Source organism: Phyllostomus hastatus, unplaced genomic scaffold (assembly GCF_019186645.2).
Source record: "Phyllostomus hastatus isolate PE091 unplaced genomic scaffold, TTU_PhHast_1.1 phas_contig_40, whole genome shotgun sequence".
Taxonomy (NCBI): domain Eukaryota; kingdom Metazoa; phylum Chordata; class Mammalia; order Chiroptera; family Phyllostomidae; genus Phyllostomus; species Phyllostomus hastatus.
Genome location: NW_025333872.1, coordinates 6,164,693 through 6,181,044, shown reverse-complemented (window position 1 = coordinate 6,181,044; position 16,352 = coordinate 6,164,693). Strand labels below are relative to the sequence as shown.

Here is a 16,352-nt window from a genome sequence, read left to right as displayed (position 1 = left end):
TTAGCGTTTCTACTGTGTGGAACATTTACTCTCTGTATCAGGCATTGTGTCGGTGCTAGAAATACAAAGCATAGAATACTTGTCCTCTGGGAATCGCGGTCTAGCTGGGGTGGTAGACACTAAGAGAGGTTGGTAATTACAACTTCTTCGGGTTGAGGAAACAGTTGAGGTGTGTATACACTAAATGAGACTGTGCTCGGCATAATCGTGTAAGAGACCCCAAATAAAAATGTATGAAGTAGATATCTAAGTTAGGACCACGTATGATATGCAAGACCAGGCCCCCACATTTAGCAGGCTGTATAAAGATCAAGGATGGAGAGGCCTGTGGCCAGGATCGCTTTCTGGCGCAAGAACAGTTTCATAGAAACAACACAGCTCAGCAGGTCAGGCAGGGCAGCTGCCTTCCCTTACCCTGCGTGAGAATGAGTAGCCCCCGAGCCAGGTGGCACTGCACTCCATCCAGCTCCTTGGAGACTGTTGGGAGTAACTCCGGTATGGGTTGGGTGGGAGAGGGCCCTATTATGACTGTGTGGGTAACTGTTATTTGCTTTAGTTTCTTCAGTACCCTTTCCCTGTTGACCAGTGACGTCTGATTTTTTGTGCTTCAGACAGCATCGATGGCAGCAATGTGACTGTCACCCCCGGGCCTGGAGAGCAGACCATTGATGTTGAACCGTAAGGAAAAGCCAATTATTATTTAGAACAGAAGCCTCAACTGAGGAAAGGGATGTGGAGCTTTGAAAAGTGGAGTTAGTACTCCCAGGGCCCCTGAGGGAAAAGTTGTAGAAATTGTAGGATCATGATGTTTCTTGAGTGTTGTTGTTCCTCTATAATTGCCAGTGTTTTGAGGCCTTTGCCAAAGACTAAATGCATAGTAGAGTGTGCAGCCCTGGACTCAGAGAACCTACCTCCCCAGCTCCCACTCCATGGGCCAGTTGGGTTGTGGTCACGTGCTTCCACATCCCCAGTGACACTGAGGCCTCTCTCTCATGGTGCCCAGCTTTCCACAGGGCTGCTTCCAAATGTCCTTGCCTCCTCCATCCCCTCTCTAAGATTCTTGGCCATTCCTCCAAATGGACGTGTTGAGTAGTGAGTGGGTAGTGGAGGTATAATGTAAGAGAAAAGTGGTTATTTTCATGGATCAGCACAGAAGGAGGCCCTGTAGCAGAGCAGTGAGTAGACCAAGTCAGGAATCAGAAAACCTGAGTTCCAGCACCATTGTGCTACTTGATCTTAATCGAATTAACCTTTTTAGGCTTTAGTGAATTTATTTTTTTTTAATGCTTATTCAAGGACATTTTTTTTTATTGCTTTTAGAGAGAGAGAAAGATTAAGGAACAGAAACACTGATGTGAGAAAGAAACATCAATTAGTTGCCACCTTGTATGCTCTCCAACCAGAAATTGAACCCGTGACCTTTCAGTCTATGGGACGACACTCTAACTAACAGAGCCTACCAGCCAGGGCTAGTGAATTCATCTATTAAATGGAAATAATTATCACTGCCTTGATTACATCACAGGTCCTTGATAGGTTCAGAGGAGATGATTTATGTGAAAGTAGTCTAGAGAGATAAATAAAATAAGCACTTTGTAGTTGTCCCATTTTTTCTTGGTTGAACGGCATCACCAGCTATGCTTTGGGCAGCTGTGCCCTGGAAGTAGCGCCCTCCCTCTCTCAGTTGTAGAGAGCGATGAAGCACCAGGCTGACTTCTCCCTTGCTCCCTGCACATCCCTCCCCAATCTTGAAGCTGTTCCTTATCCCAGTGAAAGGCCATGCCTGGAATCTTAGGATCACTCTGTGATGAAATGCCCCTGCATTCTTCTTACAGAAGGAACTGGTTTCCTTCTTTTTCAAGTTCTTGACAGTTGCCCTTGGCCTCAATTGAAGACCACACTGTTGTTGTTTTCTTGTCATTAAAGGCGCATCAACATCGGCCTGAGATTCCAAGCAGAGATCCCAGAGCTCCAGGATGTCTCTGCTGTGGCCCAGGACACACACAAGGCCACACTAGTCTGGAAGCCCTGGCCAGAGTTGGAAAACCATGACCTACAACAAAGAGGTATTGGCATGTGGGCGGGGAAGGCTTGATTCTCCCACAGGGATCTCTGGCTTTCGTATCTGGGTGTTCTTCCATGATGTTGAGCTCTCTGATGCAGTGGCTTCTTGTTCCCCTCAGTGGAGCATCTCCTGAATTTATGCTGTTCAAGTGCATTGCCCGGTGGAGGGACCAATTCTGAATTTGCTTTGCACTGTCTCTTCGAGGCCAAAGGTGATGTGATGGTAAGGACTTCTAAAAGGTAGTCTTCACAGTTCATGTTTTTCATGTCAGAATTCTGAAAAGTATTTTCCCAAGATTCTGTGTTGCCCCATGTACCATGCAACTAATTCATAAGATGATGACCAGTCCACAAATCTCAGTAAATCAGAATTTGAACACCTGCAGGAAAACCTCCAATGGGACTTCTATTTATGCATCTGAGTAATAATTACGGGCACCTCTGTCTTAGGAAACCAAAGTTTTTTTCAATACTCTTGTATATCATATCATAAAGCTGCTCCAGGGAAGGAGGTAGGTCTTACTGAGACAAGTCTCAGCCTAAAATAACCTATCTTACTCTGCTGATGATTCTTCCCCATTTTGGACATCAGCTGGAGTTGATGTTCATAGAACCATCTTCTTCCTTAACCAAAATGAAGTGTTTGCTTCGTTCTTCCACCTTCGACACCATTCTTTGGTCAAACTTTGGTGCCATCTTCCCAGAATCAAGGCTGACCACTTATTTGCCTGCTCAATCTGGGCTCCAGGCAAGGTCACTCAAGCACTGACCTCAGTTTCCCCTTTAGTAAATATATGATTCTTGTACCAAATCTAGCCTCCTGCTTTTTGCTTTCGTGGAAATGTGAAAGTAAGCAAATGTGCCAGTACTGCCTTCTCATGAGGTTACTAATGCCCTTTTCTAGAATGCTGGAGAACACCCCTTAACCCTTTCAGATTAGTGTCAAGGACCACCACTTCTCAAACTTTAAATGTGCACAAATCACCTAGGGAATCTTGTTAAAATGCAGGGTCTTATTTTCAGCCCTCTCCCAGGGATGCCTGTGTGCTGGCCTGTGGACCACACTTGGAGGAGCAAGGTTCTCTGCCCATAAACCACCCACTACTCAACTCTACCTGCAGCAGTTTCTTTAAAAGGTCAACAGGGCTGAGGAAGGCAGATTTGAAAGAGTGTATTTAGCTGGGCTCTCTGAGGGCAGTGTCTAGTCCAGTTATCACTAATACAGCTGTTCATGTTCAGTTGTAATGAAACAGGTGATTTTCCTGCAAAAACAGTTATAAATCACCCACTCACTTCCTCAGAATCCCTCCCCAGAGACTCAGCCTCCATTCAGAGGTGGTCGCACCATCTCTGCGAGGCTGAGACCTCATGGAGGAGGGAGTGGGGTCTTTGGCATGACCAGCTGGCTGCAGGCATGGGCTGAGGGAGAGTTAGAGCCCTGCTGGGTGCTGGCCAGAAAAGAACCCCTAATTAGGGGATTCTCCCTCTGGTTTTCATTCTAGTGCCCCGAATCCCACATTCTGCAGTGCCAACCCCTGTTCCCCATTAGGTAGATGGTTGCCCGTGGACACACAGATCCAGTACTGACTCTCGCCTTTTCTCTCCCATGGGTCTACAGGCTGCTCTGGAAATGTTGCTGCTGCGGAAGCCAGTCAGGTTAAAATGTCATCCTTTAGCAAATTACCACTATGCCGGTAGGTCCCAGCAGCCCCATGCCCTGTTACTTCCTGAGAGTGAGCTGTTTGCATGTTTGGTTGTGTTGCATTTTAATAATAGTACCAATTTGATCCTAATCATCGCTTTTGATCTCCAGGTTTCCTGGGCATAGCCGATGGGGCCACTCTATCTGTTGGCTGGGCACTGTTGGGTGTTTGTCTTTAGGGCTGCCCCTCGTGGGTGTGCCAGGAGCTGGGCAGTAGTGGACAGCACCTGCCCGTGTGCTGTGAGGGCTGTGCATCTGGGGAAAGCCACAGGGGGTACAGCGCAGAGGCGACAGCGCTCAGCAGCCCCTCGGCTTCAGATCCTTTAGTGTGGATTCAGATCTAACTTGTGCCCTTGGCTTTGGGCAGCCTCCATTTTCTCTCCTGTAGAATGGGGCTTGCACTTCATCCTTTGCAGTGTTTTTGTGAAGATTCAAGATAGTACACATAGGCAAATGCTCGGCACACCCTAGAGGCTGTTATTATTCACTTGTCTAACATTTATTGAGCACTTACTGTGTACAAGGACTATGGCAAGCACTGAGATGAAAGTGACCATGACACACAGAGTCTTGCCTCCTGCAGTGTGGAGTCTGAGGTGGAGGCAGTTACTGAACGGACCACACTGAGAGCAGGAAGACTGGTAGATACACGTATACATGTACACAGACACGAGTGTGTCCCCTGAGGGTGCAGATTAGTGACGACTTCACCGGTGAGAGGGAGGTAGAAAACGCCTTGGAGAGTCGAATGGACTGAGGATCATGAGAGAGAATGAAAGAGGTCGGGGAGCCTAAGAGATGACAAATGAAATTGAAGTAGGTGTTTTTATTTCCATTAACTTGTAAACCCATCCATTCAGAGAGTCTCAACGAATCTACCTGGTTCTCCCTTTCAGAGGGGCTGGCTGTTCCAATGCCCCTTGATTATTAATCATTGGTGTGTTTCCTTAGTGCTGTGAGCAGACACTGCGTAGGTAGGTGCTAAGTACATGAATGGGTTTGGGGACCTGGTAATACCTTTCCAGTCCGTGGACATCCTGGCCCCACCACCGTTTGCCTGGCTTACCGCGCTCCTCTCACGCACTGGCCTCCCGGGTGTCCTCTCAGTCAGAGCCGCTCATCTGAGCACAACAAGCCCAGGAAGTCTGCCTGTGGGTCACTCTCAGCACACAGGCCACCATGGAACTGGGCAAAGACAAAATAGACACAAAGAGGAAGAAATCCATCATTTAACCAGTGGCCTAATGGAGCAGTTTCTTAATCTTGTCTCCATCATTTCCTGCTGGGTGTCTGCACCAAGTGTGGATAGAAAGATGTGGGAGTTCTCCCTAATCTGCCATGGAAACCATTCAGTCCTCTCCTAATTCCAAGTGTCATCTGCCGCTCATTAAACCCTGACAGGCTGTCCCGCCTCCTGGAGCCTGTCTCCAGCTTCTTTGCGTAGTGGGGAAGACAGTTGGTTGATGAGAAGGAGCTTCTGAGCCATCTGCTGTGCGATGTGGCTGCTCTGGGCCCTCGGGTGACTGGGGTGGCCGTGCCTTGTGGCTGGTCAGCTCCAGCTGTGAGCAGCCTCACCTGAGACCGTAATCCTTCCAGTGCTTCCCAGGGAGCCAAGCAAATAGTGTTATTTTTTTTTTTCATGTGAATGACTTCAGAAGGGTTAGAAATCTGGGCACTAGAAACCATCCCTTACCCAAAATAAAACAAAGACATTAAAATAATACCAAGAACTTTGGAATTAGAGGGCCCTCAACTCTGCTAAAATTAATCGATCTGTCGGGTGCCTAGTCAGTCCTTTGCCCACACCCTGCCCCTCCCCCATGGGCAGCCCAGGAAGGACTCCATTGCTTCCCGGAATCGTTTCTGTCCTTGAAGGCAAGAGAGGTGAAGCTGAGGTGCAAAGTGTTGGTGCCTTGCTAGGTGTGTGTCCCCAACAGAAAAGTGCTCACCTACATCTGCCAGTCATCTACCTTCTCCAGGGAGCGATCACAGGCTGGGCCCCAGAGGATCTTCTAGAATTATGAGCAAAAAACACAGTGGTCACTGGCCTCTTAAAGTCTGACCTGACCCCATCCCCTTAACATTTCCCTTCCGAGCCACATGGGAGGCCACAGCATTCACCCCCATCACCTGTCCCAGCTCCCAGCCACTACCTCCTCCTCATGCTCCCTGTTTGGTTCCTGGGTGTTGATTAACCTGTCCCGGTGGTCCCAGCCCACCTTGGCCTCTGCGCCAAACCCCATTGGGCTGCTCTCCAGTAGGACTGCCTGTCAGCTCAGCTCCTCACCGAGACACTATCTTCTGGGAGTCCTTTGGCTTCGGTCTCTGTGGCCAGTGTCACCCTCCCCTGACTCCAGGCCCTAGAACTGTACTCCCAGTTGTCTTGAGAGATAGGTCCGATCTCCCAGGCTGTCTGTGCAGCAGAGGGAAGGTAGAAAGACAGCTCAGGGAGGGAGGCTGCAACTTGGGGGATTCAGATCAAGACACAAGCTTGTGAAAATTGCATCTCATACTTTACTCATGAGCTTCCCCTTCCCACCTCATCTCAAGAAATTCAGTAAGAAAAGGACACAGACTGATGCAGGGGTCCAAGAGAGACATCAGTGTGGGTGGGCAGCTCACCCAGATGTGGGGGGTGCCCGCCGAGACCAGAGGAACCCTGCTGAGATCCTCAGAGGAGAGTTCCGTCACAGTGGCTCCCTGCACTCTTGGATCCGCACAAGGTGCCCAGTCCAGCCCTCTCAGTGCCCTCCACCCAGGTGTGGGCAGCAGTTGTTGCCAGTGGCTCCCCAGTGGCAGATGGGTGGGGCGGGGAGGGTGTGAGATTGGGGATTCAGGAAGAGGACTGCTGGGTGTGACTACCAGGCCCGTGGGATCCTTAGTTTTCTGTTGAACTGGTCACTCCTGCAGACCTGCAGACGGGTGCAGAGTGGAGGGGTGTCAGAACCGGCCCTGGGCTCCTTGGCTGAAGAAGCGAGGTTGGCTCCCACCACAGCCAGCGGAAGTGCTGAGTCCTGAAGCCCCACCTGGCTCAGGAGGAAGACCTGGAGGAAACACACGTGTTCGGTGGGGGAAGTCTGCTCTCTCTTGGAAGCTGCCCCAGTTTAATGAGGAGCCAGAATGACACAACTCAAGAGAATACTTTCGAAGAAACAGCTGTGATGTCATTTTCCAGGCATTTTTAGCCCGTGTCTAACTGGAGAGTGGTCCCCTGAAGGGCAGGAAGTGGCGGCACTTACTCTCTTGCTTTGCCTTGCACGGCCCTTGTGAAGAACTGGGTTGGGGACAAGCTCAGGTTCTGGATTCAGATCGAGACCTCACTTCCTCGGGCCTCTGGAGGGAACTTCGGTGGCAGCCTGCACACCCCACACCCCTAAAAATTATTCAGCTTTCACCCACTACAGAAAACCTTTCATAGAAAGGAAGATCTGGAATAAGTCCTTTTTCTATAATGAACGTGTCTTTCTTGCAATATTGCAGTAACACCAGCATCAATAAAAGTTTTTAACCTTGAAAGGAAGATAGAAAGGTCCTCTTGGAAAGGTGCTGCACCCAGACTTCTCTCCCCTCCACGTCCCTTCACGCGCCTGGACCCGCTGTAGATTGCCCCAAATTTAGCCACAGTCCAGAGCCTGTTTCCCGGCAACAGATGCTCAGAACATTTTTCCTCTGGATACTGTTCCAGCACCAGTTTCCTCTGGTTAATTAGGCTCTTTGTAATTAGCCTTAATCATCTTGTTAGGGGTCCCTGCTGGTAAGAGCCCGACAGCCAGGAATCCCCAGGTAGAACAAATGGGAGCCGGGGGCCTGTCAGCTCACTCGCCCCGTGCGCCTGCTGAGCGGACAGCGGGGATCTTGGAGAGGAGGGCCACCGGAGGGTCTGAGGCGGCCCCCTGCCTCGGTTTCGCATTTTCTCCTGGACTTTGTCCAAGATGCACAGTCTGAGAAGGACCGGCTTAGAAAACCTTGTCCGGGAACGCAGAAAGTGCTCCTGTCGGAACAGAAACTGCAGGGATGAGAGACGCCCGCGCCCATCCTAGACTGGATCACAGAAGGATTTGGGGGCAGGGAGTACAAGACTGGGAATTACAAGCGGCCAGGAGTAAGGCTATGATTTTATTCGTGCACAGAACAGGGAACACTGGCAAAGCCCCACCGTTGTCGTAAGTGCCAGGAACGTATCAGTCAAGGGACAGCATGTGTCCCACAGCTGCAGGCTACTTAAGATCTGAAACAGTCACTGTGCACCTACTCAGGACTGAACACTGTCAGTCACAGAGGGACTGTCATGATCCCCGTGTCACAGGAGAGGAAACAGACTCGAGTAACTTGGCGGGGCCACAGAAGGAGTCAGTGGCAGAACCAGGTTCACAGCCCATGGTCTCCTGATTAAAGTCACCCCTCTGTATCACAGCTCAGTGACGTTATTTGGGGAGTACACATCCAGGTCTTAATGTCTGTTTACCAGCTCTGAACCTGGACATTCAGTCAGGCAGTCCAGGGTGGGTTCTCAGCCCCGTGGAAACCGAGGGAACAGAGTGCAGTGAAGATGAAGCCCCGGCTCTGCCTCTGGCTGTTGATGCACGGGCACCCTTGTGGGGCTGACACATGCACTAGGCGCTGTCATTTGCACTAAAGCGCAGACCTTTGGACAGTGAGGAGAAGCCATCTCGCTCCTTGTCACAGCCCCTGCAGCCCTGTGAAGGGGAGGGTAGCAGAGAGGACAGCAAGAGTGCAGCCCACTTCCAATCCAGGACTAGTGGTGCACAATGAACACTCTGAGATGGGCAAGACCAAAGACCCCATCACAGAGCTGCAGCCCTAAAAACCACCAAGGAGTCATCAGGGGATAGGTCTCCTTACCCCATGAGGCTTGGGGATCCTCCAAAACAGATGGTCCAGGAGGTCACTTCACCTTTGTAGGCTTGAGCTGGCGAGCTATTTGAAGACATAAAGGAACATGCTTCTCACAAGTGGACAGACCTAGGGATTTAACACAGCTGTGGAGGCAGCAACCAGGTGGTGAGCCTGGCGTGGGGTGGAAGGAAGCACCTGCCGGAGAGGTGGTGCTGGCCCAAGAAGGCTGCGTGGCCCTATTTGTGTCTCACTGGGTCTTAGCTGTACTCCAACCGGGAAACATGCTCTGGCTGAGGGTAGAAAGGATCCTCATTGACCTAATTGGGGATTTTCATCAGCAAAATGTCCCCTGACTCCCCATGTGAGATGCAACCTGGAGCTGCACAGACTCAGGACCCAGCAAGGCAGCACGTCGCCCTCTGCATAAACTTGCCCAGGGACTGGTGTGACATGTCCCTGCCGTCGTCCCCTTCCACTGTCACCTCTCTGATCTCTCTGCTGTTTTGATGGATACCTGAAAGGAGCCCTGACTCCTCTTGATTGTTCAACCTGATTGTCGTTCCATCCTCTGGCTCTGCCCCCCTGGGTAAGGGAGCATCTGGGAGCTGGGGCCCCAAGGCCTTGACCGTTGGGCAGAATTTGAGGAATGGGGATGGACCTGCTCCAGAGCCCCAGCTCCCACCACCCTCCTCTGCTCGTGTCCACTCCTGAAGACCTCCTCCCAGCGCCTGGTCCCCCTTCTCTCTGTTGTGGTTTGCACGACCAGAGATGTCCTGGCCCCTGGAGCCTGGGCCAGACGCTTCCTTCTGCTGAGAATTAGTCAGAATCCTGCTTCCCTCCTAAAAGTAAAGAGATAAATGAAATCAGGTGATGGCCCTGATTTTTTGGAGTTTGGAACCAGCCCAGCGTGGAAAGCATATTCTGAGTCTGGGGTCAGAACTCTTGGCTTGAGGACCCATCAGATAGCAACATGGAAAGGGGGTTTATTTCGGAAATCTGAATCACGTATTCCAGAATCTCCACCCCTGCCTGCCAAGAGTGGTTTCACCTGACTCACTAATTTTGGCTGGATCTTCCAAGGGAAGAAGCAAATCGGGTTTCCTGGACTTCAGCCCCATCAATCAACCATAGCAAAATGTAAACCTTCGGCTTGTCCTGAGTGGGAGGAAAAAAATATTATGGTTTGGGGAATTACAGCTCTGAAAAGTGGAGGAATGTCGAAAGCCCAGCTGTCTACCATCCAAAGAGTGACAGATAACCAGAAAGAACGGGGCTGACTCTTCTGCAAATCAGCCACAGTGCTGGAACCCTGGAGCCCCCAGAAATAGGACTCCCCTTAGAAATAAGCCTTATTTCTTGGCCGAACAGCCCAGCACCATTACCTATGATCATTTGCATATTCTGCTTTCTCTTTTATGGAGGAAATAGTCATGAATGTCAAGGTTAGCCAGCAAGGTAGGTGTACCAGCCTAGCTGGCCTCATGGGGCTTCTTCCTCACTGGTCTGCAGATCTGTCAGGAGCCAGTCCCACTTACCTCTTAGCCTCATCTGCTCTCCCCCTGCTGCAGCCCTGTAGTTGAACCATCCTGGATTCTTTGAACACCTGCGCGTCCTCAACTTCGACGTGGGTAGCAGTGACACCAATCTGACCAGGTGGTTGGGGGAACCAAGTGACTACCATCTGTGAAGTACTTAGAACCTGACACATCATAAGCACTTAGAAATGTTAGCTTTTTTCCACAGAACAGCTTCTTATATGCAGCATACCCCTAATAAGTATTTGTTGGATAGATGAAGGCAGGAAGGAAGAAAGGAAGTCAGTCACTGCTTGCCTCTTGGCGCACACACTTCCTCTCTCTAGAGTTCCTCTCCATCCCCTTTCCTGACTTGCTTTTGTGTCCTTAACTCAACTCAGGTGTCTACCTTACCTGGGAGCCTCCTGGCTGCTCCGGCCCCAACCTGAGGGTAGTGTTCCTCCTTCGTGCCCCAAGGGCACCTGACCTCTGTCTTCGTCATTGCCATCACCACTGTGAGCGCAGCGGCCTGCTGGTTTGTCTCCCGCCAGACTGCGACCCGTGTCTGGAGGAGCACTTGCTACACAGACACTTGCCCTCATGCGCATCATGACTGCATGAAAACTGTAGCTACAGTTTGTGAAGCACTCCAGTACTAAGCTGGACACTTCGTGCATTATCTTTAACCTTGACAAAAATCCTAAAAGGAGGGACAATTAGAATTATTCCCATTTGTTGGTAACAAAACTGAGTTTTAGGTTCAATAACGTGCCACGGTCAAACTGAGATGAACTTAGGTGTCAGGGCTGCTAACCGTTACACTGCACTGGCTTTTTATTCAAAAAGGAGTTTGATGGGTATTATATTATTTGTCACCGAACAGTTATATTTTGTAACTTAAGTGAACCAGCCACCAAAGTGGGGAAACTGCGAAGCCAGAAGCAGCGAAGTGGAGAGAACTGTGAGCCGTTGTCATGGAGTTTGTGTTTTGTCGTAGGCTCGGACAAGTGGACCTCCCTGGAAAGAAAACTGTTTAATAAAGCACTAGCCACTTACAGCAAAGACTTTATTTTTGTACAGAAGATGGTAAGCATGCTTTGTCCCCTTGCTTGCTTAAAACTGGATTTGGGAAATCCTGCACCTAAAATACGTAGAAGTATTTGGTTACTGGCTTACTGCTCCCACGAAAAGGGTGTCTTCCACCCCTTGCTGGTGACGGGTGCCATCTGCTGCAGGGCAGCATGGCCCCGATGTCAGGGACATGGGGGAAAGAGGACAGATTATTTGGACATGACAGTGGTGGGGGTTATTTCTATCTTAATAAAAATGTGTAATTTATACATTCTGTTAGAATAAAATAGGACTCAGGCTTCTAGTTCACAATTTGCATAATTTATTTCATGTATATTTGACAGGTCTGTCGTGTTTCCCAACAGAGTATTTTTCTGGGAAATTGGAGAAGTGATGGCAGGTGCCCTCCCCCCAGCCAGTAGCAGGGTTTCTGGTGTTGGGCCCCTAATTGTAATGACAATAAGGGTAAAAATCATACTTTACATAGACAGCATTTCACAGCAAAATAGAACTCTTTCACGTAGATGAAAACACTTTATATAGCAGACAGTAAACCCAATAAGCTGTAATTGGCTAAGAAGAGGTGGTTTGGGCTAAAAGTTAAAATGATTCAAAGTGTGTTTCAGCAGACTGATGAATGATGGGGCCACATTGTATCACTAAGGTTATTAAGGTGTTCAGGTCCACGGAAAACAGGGTCACGGGTGACAACCAGCTCCCATCGGCTCTGAGCTAGGCCAGTGGTACCAATGGCATCCCGGGGACATGTCCTTCATTGGCGGCCTTGGTGGACAATGATCAGATTAGGTGGTTCTTTTCTCCAGCTTACCTCCGTCTCCAGATCTATATTCACGCTCACCTTTCCCTGCCTTGGAGGCCAGCACGTTCCCTGCCCAGCCGCTCCCATGCTCTGATCTTTCTTGAGTCACCGTCCCCAGGATTGGCCTGTCCCAGGCCTCACACCTTGTTGACTGACAGTAGCTTCATGTGTCATGCTTGTCAGGCGACACGGGTGTTTAAGCAAGGGCTCTCTGGAACACTGCGCGCTTCCTGGGCCAATCCAAGGTAGAAATTCAAGGTATCCAGTGGATGCGAAGGGGGCAGCTTTGAGGAGATGAGGTCCTCCTCACCTCACTGTACAGGTGGCTGTGTCCCCACCCCTAAGGGCACTGTCCACTGTTTACCTGCCTCCAGAAAACCCACACCAGCATACTATACTTGGAGCTTAGAGATATATGAACAAAACAAAGGAACTTTTTCTCTTGAAAACACACTTACCTTTTCTTTTGGGGAAAACAGAGCAAGGCTAATTTCCTGCAAAAACTGAGCTCATCATTACAACTTTGCCTTATGTTCCTGTTTTCATGACTAAAGAACATTTTTCATAAGTAGATTTTGAAGGGCAATAAGTCAGTCAACAAACCAGACAACCAAACATATTCAAGCACATTTAATGAAAGAGCGTGCTGCTTTACAGGCTAATAAAAGAAATGAATTTGCTTTGGACTGACATGGAAAATCTCTAGGCCAGGCTGTATTGTGAAAAAAAATCAAGTTGTAAAATATACATGTGTTACCTTTTGTGAGGAAAATGGCGAGGAAGGATTGTGTTTGTTGGTGTACACATAAAGAAATTCTGGAATGATATCCAAGAAATTAATAAGAGGGGCTAGCTGTGTTACAGGGTTGGGGAGTCAGCTGGATGGATGGATGGATGGAGAAGAGGCGTGGAAAGGAGACTTTCCTCTATATACATTTTTTTTACTGAACTGCATAAGCCTACCACCTATTACAAAACTAAATTTTCAAAAAAGCTTGCTGCTGTGCACCCTGCCCGCTGCTGGAGCTGACCTTGCAGTGGCTCTCCCCGCAGGTGAAGTCTAAGACGGTGGCTCAGTGTGTGGAGTACTACTACACGTGGAAGAAAATCATGCGGTTAGGACGGAAGCACCGGACACGCCTCACGGAGCTCATCGATGACAGCGTGGTGAGTGAGCTGCGGAGTCGGTGCTCATGCTGGCCCCACTCCCACCCCGCACCCGCCTCAGTCTGTGGCTGGTGTTTGGTTAGGCTCTACCGCCAAGGTGGCTGCAGTGCGTGGCTGAAGATCCCGTTCCCTGGTGGGATTCAGGTTTTGGAGTCTTGGTGTAGAGGCGGAGAGAAGGCGGCTCGGGGTTGACCTGTGGCTCAGTGGTCAGTGAGAGATGTGGGAGCTGGCCTGCGTCTCAGTGCAGGTAGGAGCCAGGGAGTTCAGCCAGGGGGGTCCCAAGCTTTGGGTGGTTGGTTTTTAATAAGAAGGTACCCTGACCCGCTAGCATACCCTGTCCTGATCCTTCCACGTCAGAGATGCCACTGACCAGAGAACATGACATGCTTTCACACGATGAAGGAGGCCTCAGCTTTTCCACGGCTTCCGTGAAGCATGAGCCAGGAGGAGCTTTGACCTCTGGGTAGTGCCGGGGCCGCTCAGTGGAGGCACTGGTTAGCAGGGTGTAATCACTCTGGCCCTCGCTTCATCCCTGTACTGACTTCCCTCATTGGCAGACCATCGAAATTGTCTGCACGTTAAGATTAAGTGCATGCTAAAGAGATAAGATCAGAATCGTCTCAGCACCTGATATGTGTGGCTTTGGTCATTGCTACCACGTTCATCCCTGTGGTGGGCTCTCCTCTCTGTGTCCACAGCTAAGGGAAATCTCCGTCTCACCTGCTGTGGCAAACATTACCTCCTATGTATGTACGTCACAGTTACGTGTCTTACAGCCAGTCACTGAACCCCAGCCTCTGCCGTCAGCAGGGAACGAGTTTAGAGTTCGTGACTGGTGTGAAGGTCTGTAATCACACGTTCATTCCCAGTAGTGCCCTAGCGTAAGGGTTAGCACATAGGTGGGCTGTTTCCTTAAAAAGGCACTTTTCGTGTGCCAGGCATTATACTAGGCACTTTACAAAGGTTGCCTCATTTAGGCCTCACACCAGTTCCACATGGCGTAAAACTGAGGCACAGAGCTACTTAGCTGTGGTCAGTGGCTGGTCAGTGTGTTGTCCGAGCCTGATGCCCTCATATAGTATATAGGTCAAGTGCAAATTCTCTTCAAGAAATGTAAAAACACTTGGACGCATTAATACATCAAAGCCCAAGTTCCTAACTATGTATTGAGTCTAGCTAGGAAATATGCACACATATGTTAATTTATATTTAGACCTAAATATGAGACAAAATAGACACGTGTGGAATAGAATGGAATTCCCATTCTTCTGGTCCAAGTAGACAGTATTCTGTATTGAGGGTTTCCTGTGACCAGGGTTTTTGTCTGACTAGTTTAAGTAGTAATGACTTGTATCAGAATAGCCTTTTGCACATCTGTTGCCTAATGTTTTAAAAAGCAGTGCGAGGCATGGGTTTGGATTTACGGCAGGCCCCTGCCCCTGGGTTGGTCATAGTGCCTCATGCCGGAGCAAACTGTGGCCTCGAACCATTGCCTGGCCTCTGCCCATAGATTGCACAGGGGAAAAAATAAGCAAGTAAATAAAAAAGCAGTGTGGCCTCATCTACTTCAATGAACTAAAGCCACTTGAGCTCCCACAGTGTAAACAGCAATACGTGTGTGGCGCAGTGGGTGAGTTGGGGATGTTAACAGGCCTCTGCCCCTACTGCCTCCAGGTGAGAACACGTGCTAGTTGGGAAGGTGTGGCATACACAGGGGAAAGTTTACTGGGAGCTCCGAGATTGTTTAAAAGCAATATGGCCCTGGCTGGTGTGGCTCAGTGGATTGAGCACTGGCCTGCAAACTGAAGGGTCTCTGGTTTGATTCCCAGTCAGGGCACAGGCCTGGGTTGTGGGCCAGCCCCCCCCCCCACCCCCGCATGGGGGACGTGCAAGAAGCAACCACAAATTGATATTTCTCTCCCTCTCTATATCTCTCCCTTCCCCTCTGTCTAAAAATAAATAAATAAAATCTTAAAAAAAATAAAATCGATATGAAATGAGAAGCAGAGTTCTTAGTTATAGCCTCAGGCTCTCTTTCTCTCCTGGCTCCACCAGTCCACAGCCAGAAGTCTGGGGCCAGAGGGGCAGAGGCTTGCCCCAGGTCACACGGAGCATTGCTTTCCAAGTGGGTCGGTAGACAGTAAACAAGAAAGCACGATGAACCCTGGCCTTGGAGGCCTGGGACCTGCCTCCTGGGCCATAAAATGAAGCAAATGACTTAGGTGATTCGGAAAGTCCCTTCCAATTCTGGAACATTTGGGGCTCCGCGAGAGCCATGTTTTGGAAGAGGGCAGAATCAGAGGATGGGGTTTCCTAGGGCAAATTAGTGTCTCTCTGGCTTTGGTTTTATCTGGTGCCTAGGACAGTGTCTGCATAATAAGGCACTTAACAAATATTTGCAGAATGAAGGAGTAAACGTTTTTCTGAGGTGCATAGTAACAAACCCTCTGTAAACTCATTGGAGGGAGACAGGAGCATGTGGATTCTGAGCAGAGGGGTGCTGCTAAGGGAGATGTTACCACAGAAGGCAGAGGCACCATCTTGGGCCAGCAGGACTTTGAAGGTGGGTAGAAAAAGGCAAGCCACACGAAACTTTAGGAGGAAGAGTGGTTAAGACAGTGCCCAAGGGGCCACACCTTCTTGGGTTAATCACCAGGAGCCAGTGTTAGGCTGCCTCAGGAGCTTCCACACCCTTGTGGCCTCTGAGCTTGGGGAGAACAGGAAGCGAGGTGCAGGCCCAGCTGTCTGACGATAGTTTGCAGGCGACAGATTGGGACTGTGCAAGGACTGGGGAGAGTACAGAAGGTGCTGTCCTAAGACCATGGCCTGGGACTCCCAGCGTAGCTCTCCTGATCATGTGTCCTCAGTGTTTTATTAAAGGGACAGGTGACCATTCCCGCTCAGATGGGATACACGTGGGTGGCTTAGGGACTTACGTGGGGAAAGAGGGAAAGAAGGAGAGTTTGTGGGGAATGACAGCTCTTTAGGGAACCAGCGGGGTAGTGGTGTGCCTCTGGCCCGAAGCCGCCACAGGCCCTTCCACCCCTGCAGGCAGAAGAAGGGGCCCAGATGGGCTCTGTTAAGGAGGTGGCAGTAGGCTGTGCTGACCACCCCTCCCTGCACCCTGTCCATCCTTGTGGTCCCACTCCCGACAGAA

General features: G+C 49.8%; 1 protein-coding gene and 1 non-coding gene across 20 annotated transcripts in view; both read left to right on the top strand.

The window, feature by feature from the left end:
• Positions 1-16,352, top strand: part of TRERF1 (transcriptional regulating factor 1) — a 202,227-nt gene that overhangs the window by 173,041 nt on the left and 12,834 nt on the right. For all 19 annotated transcript variants that reach the window (XM_045843164.1, XM_045843163.1, XM_045843166.1 and 16 more), the window contains 6 exons: positions 612-678; positions 1,927-2,066; positions 2,184-2,287; positions 3,683-3,758; positions 11,135-11,223; positions 13,082-13,195. In XM_045843164.1, the coding sequence (XP_045699120.1) occupies positions 612-678; positions 1,927-2,066; positions 2,184-2,287; positions 3,683-3,758; positions 11,135-11,223; positions 13,082-13,195 (590 nt within the window). The remainder of the gene's footprint in view (positions 1-611; positions 679-1,926; positions 2,067-2,183; positions 2,288-3,682; positions 3,759-11,134; positions 11,224-13,081; positions 13,196-16,352) is intronic.
• LOC123822309 lies at positions 14,602-14,737 on the top strand. The gene has a single exon (XR_006786279.1). It is a non-coding gene; the product is annotated as a small nucleolar RNA SNORA42/SNORA80 family (small nucleolar RNA).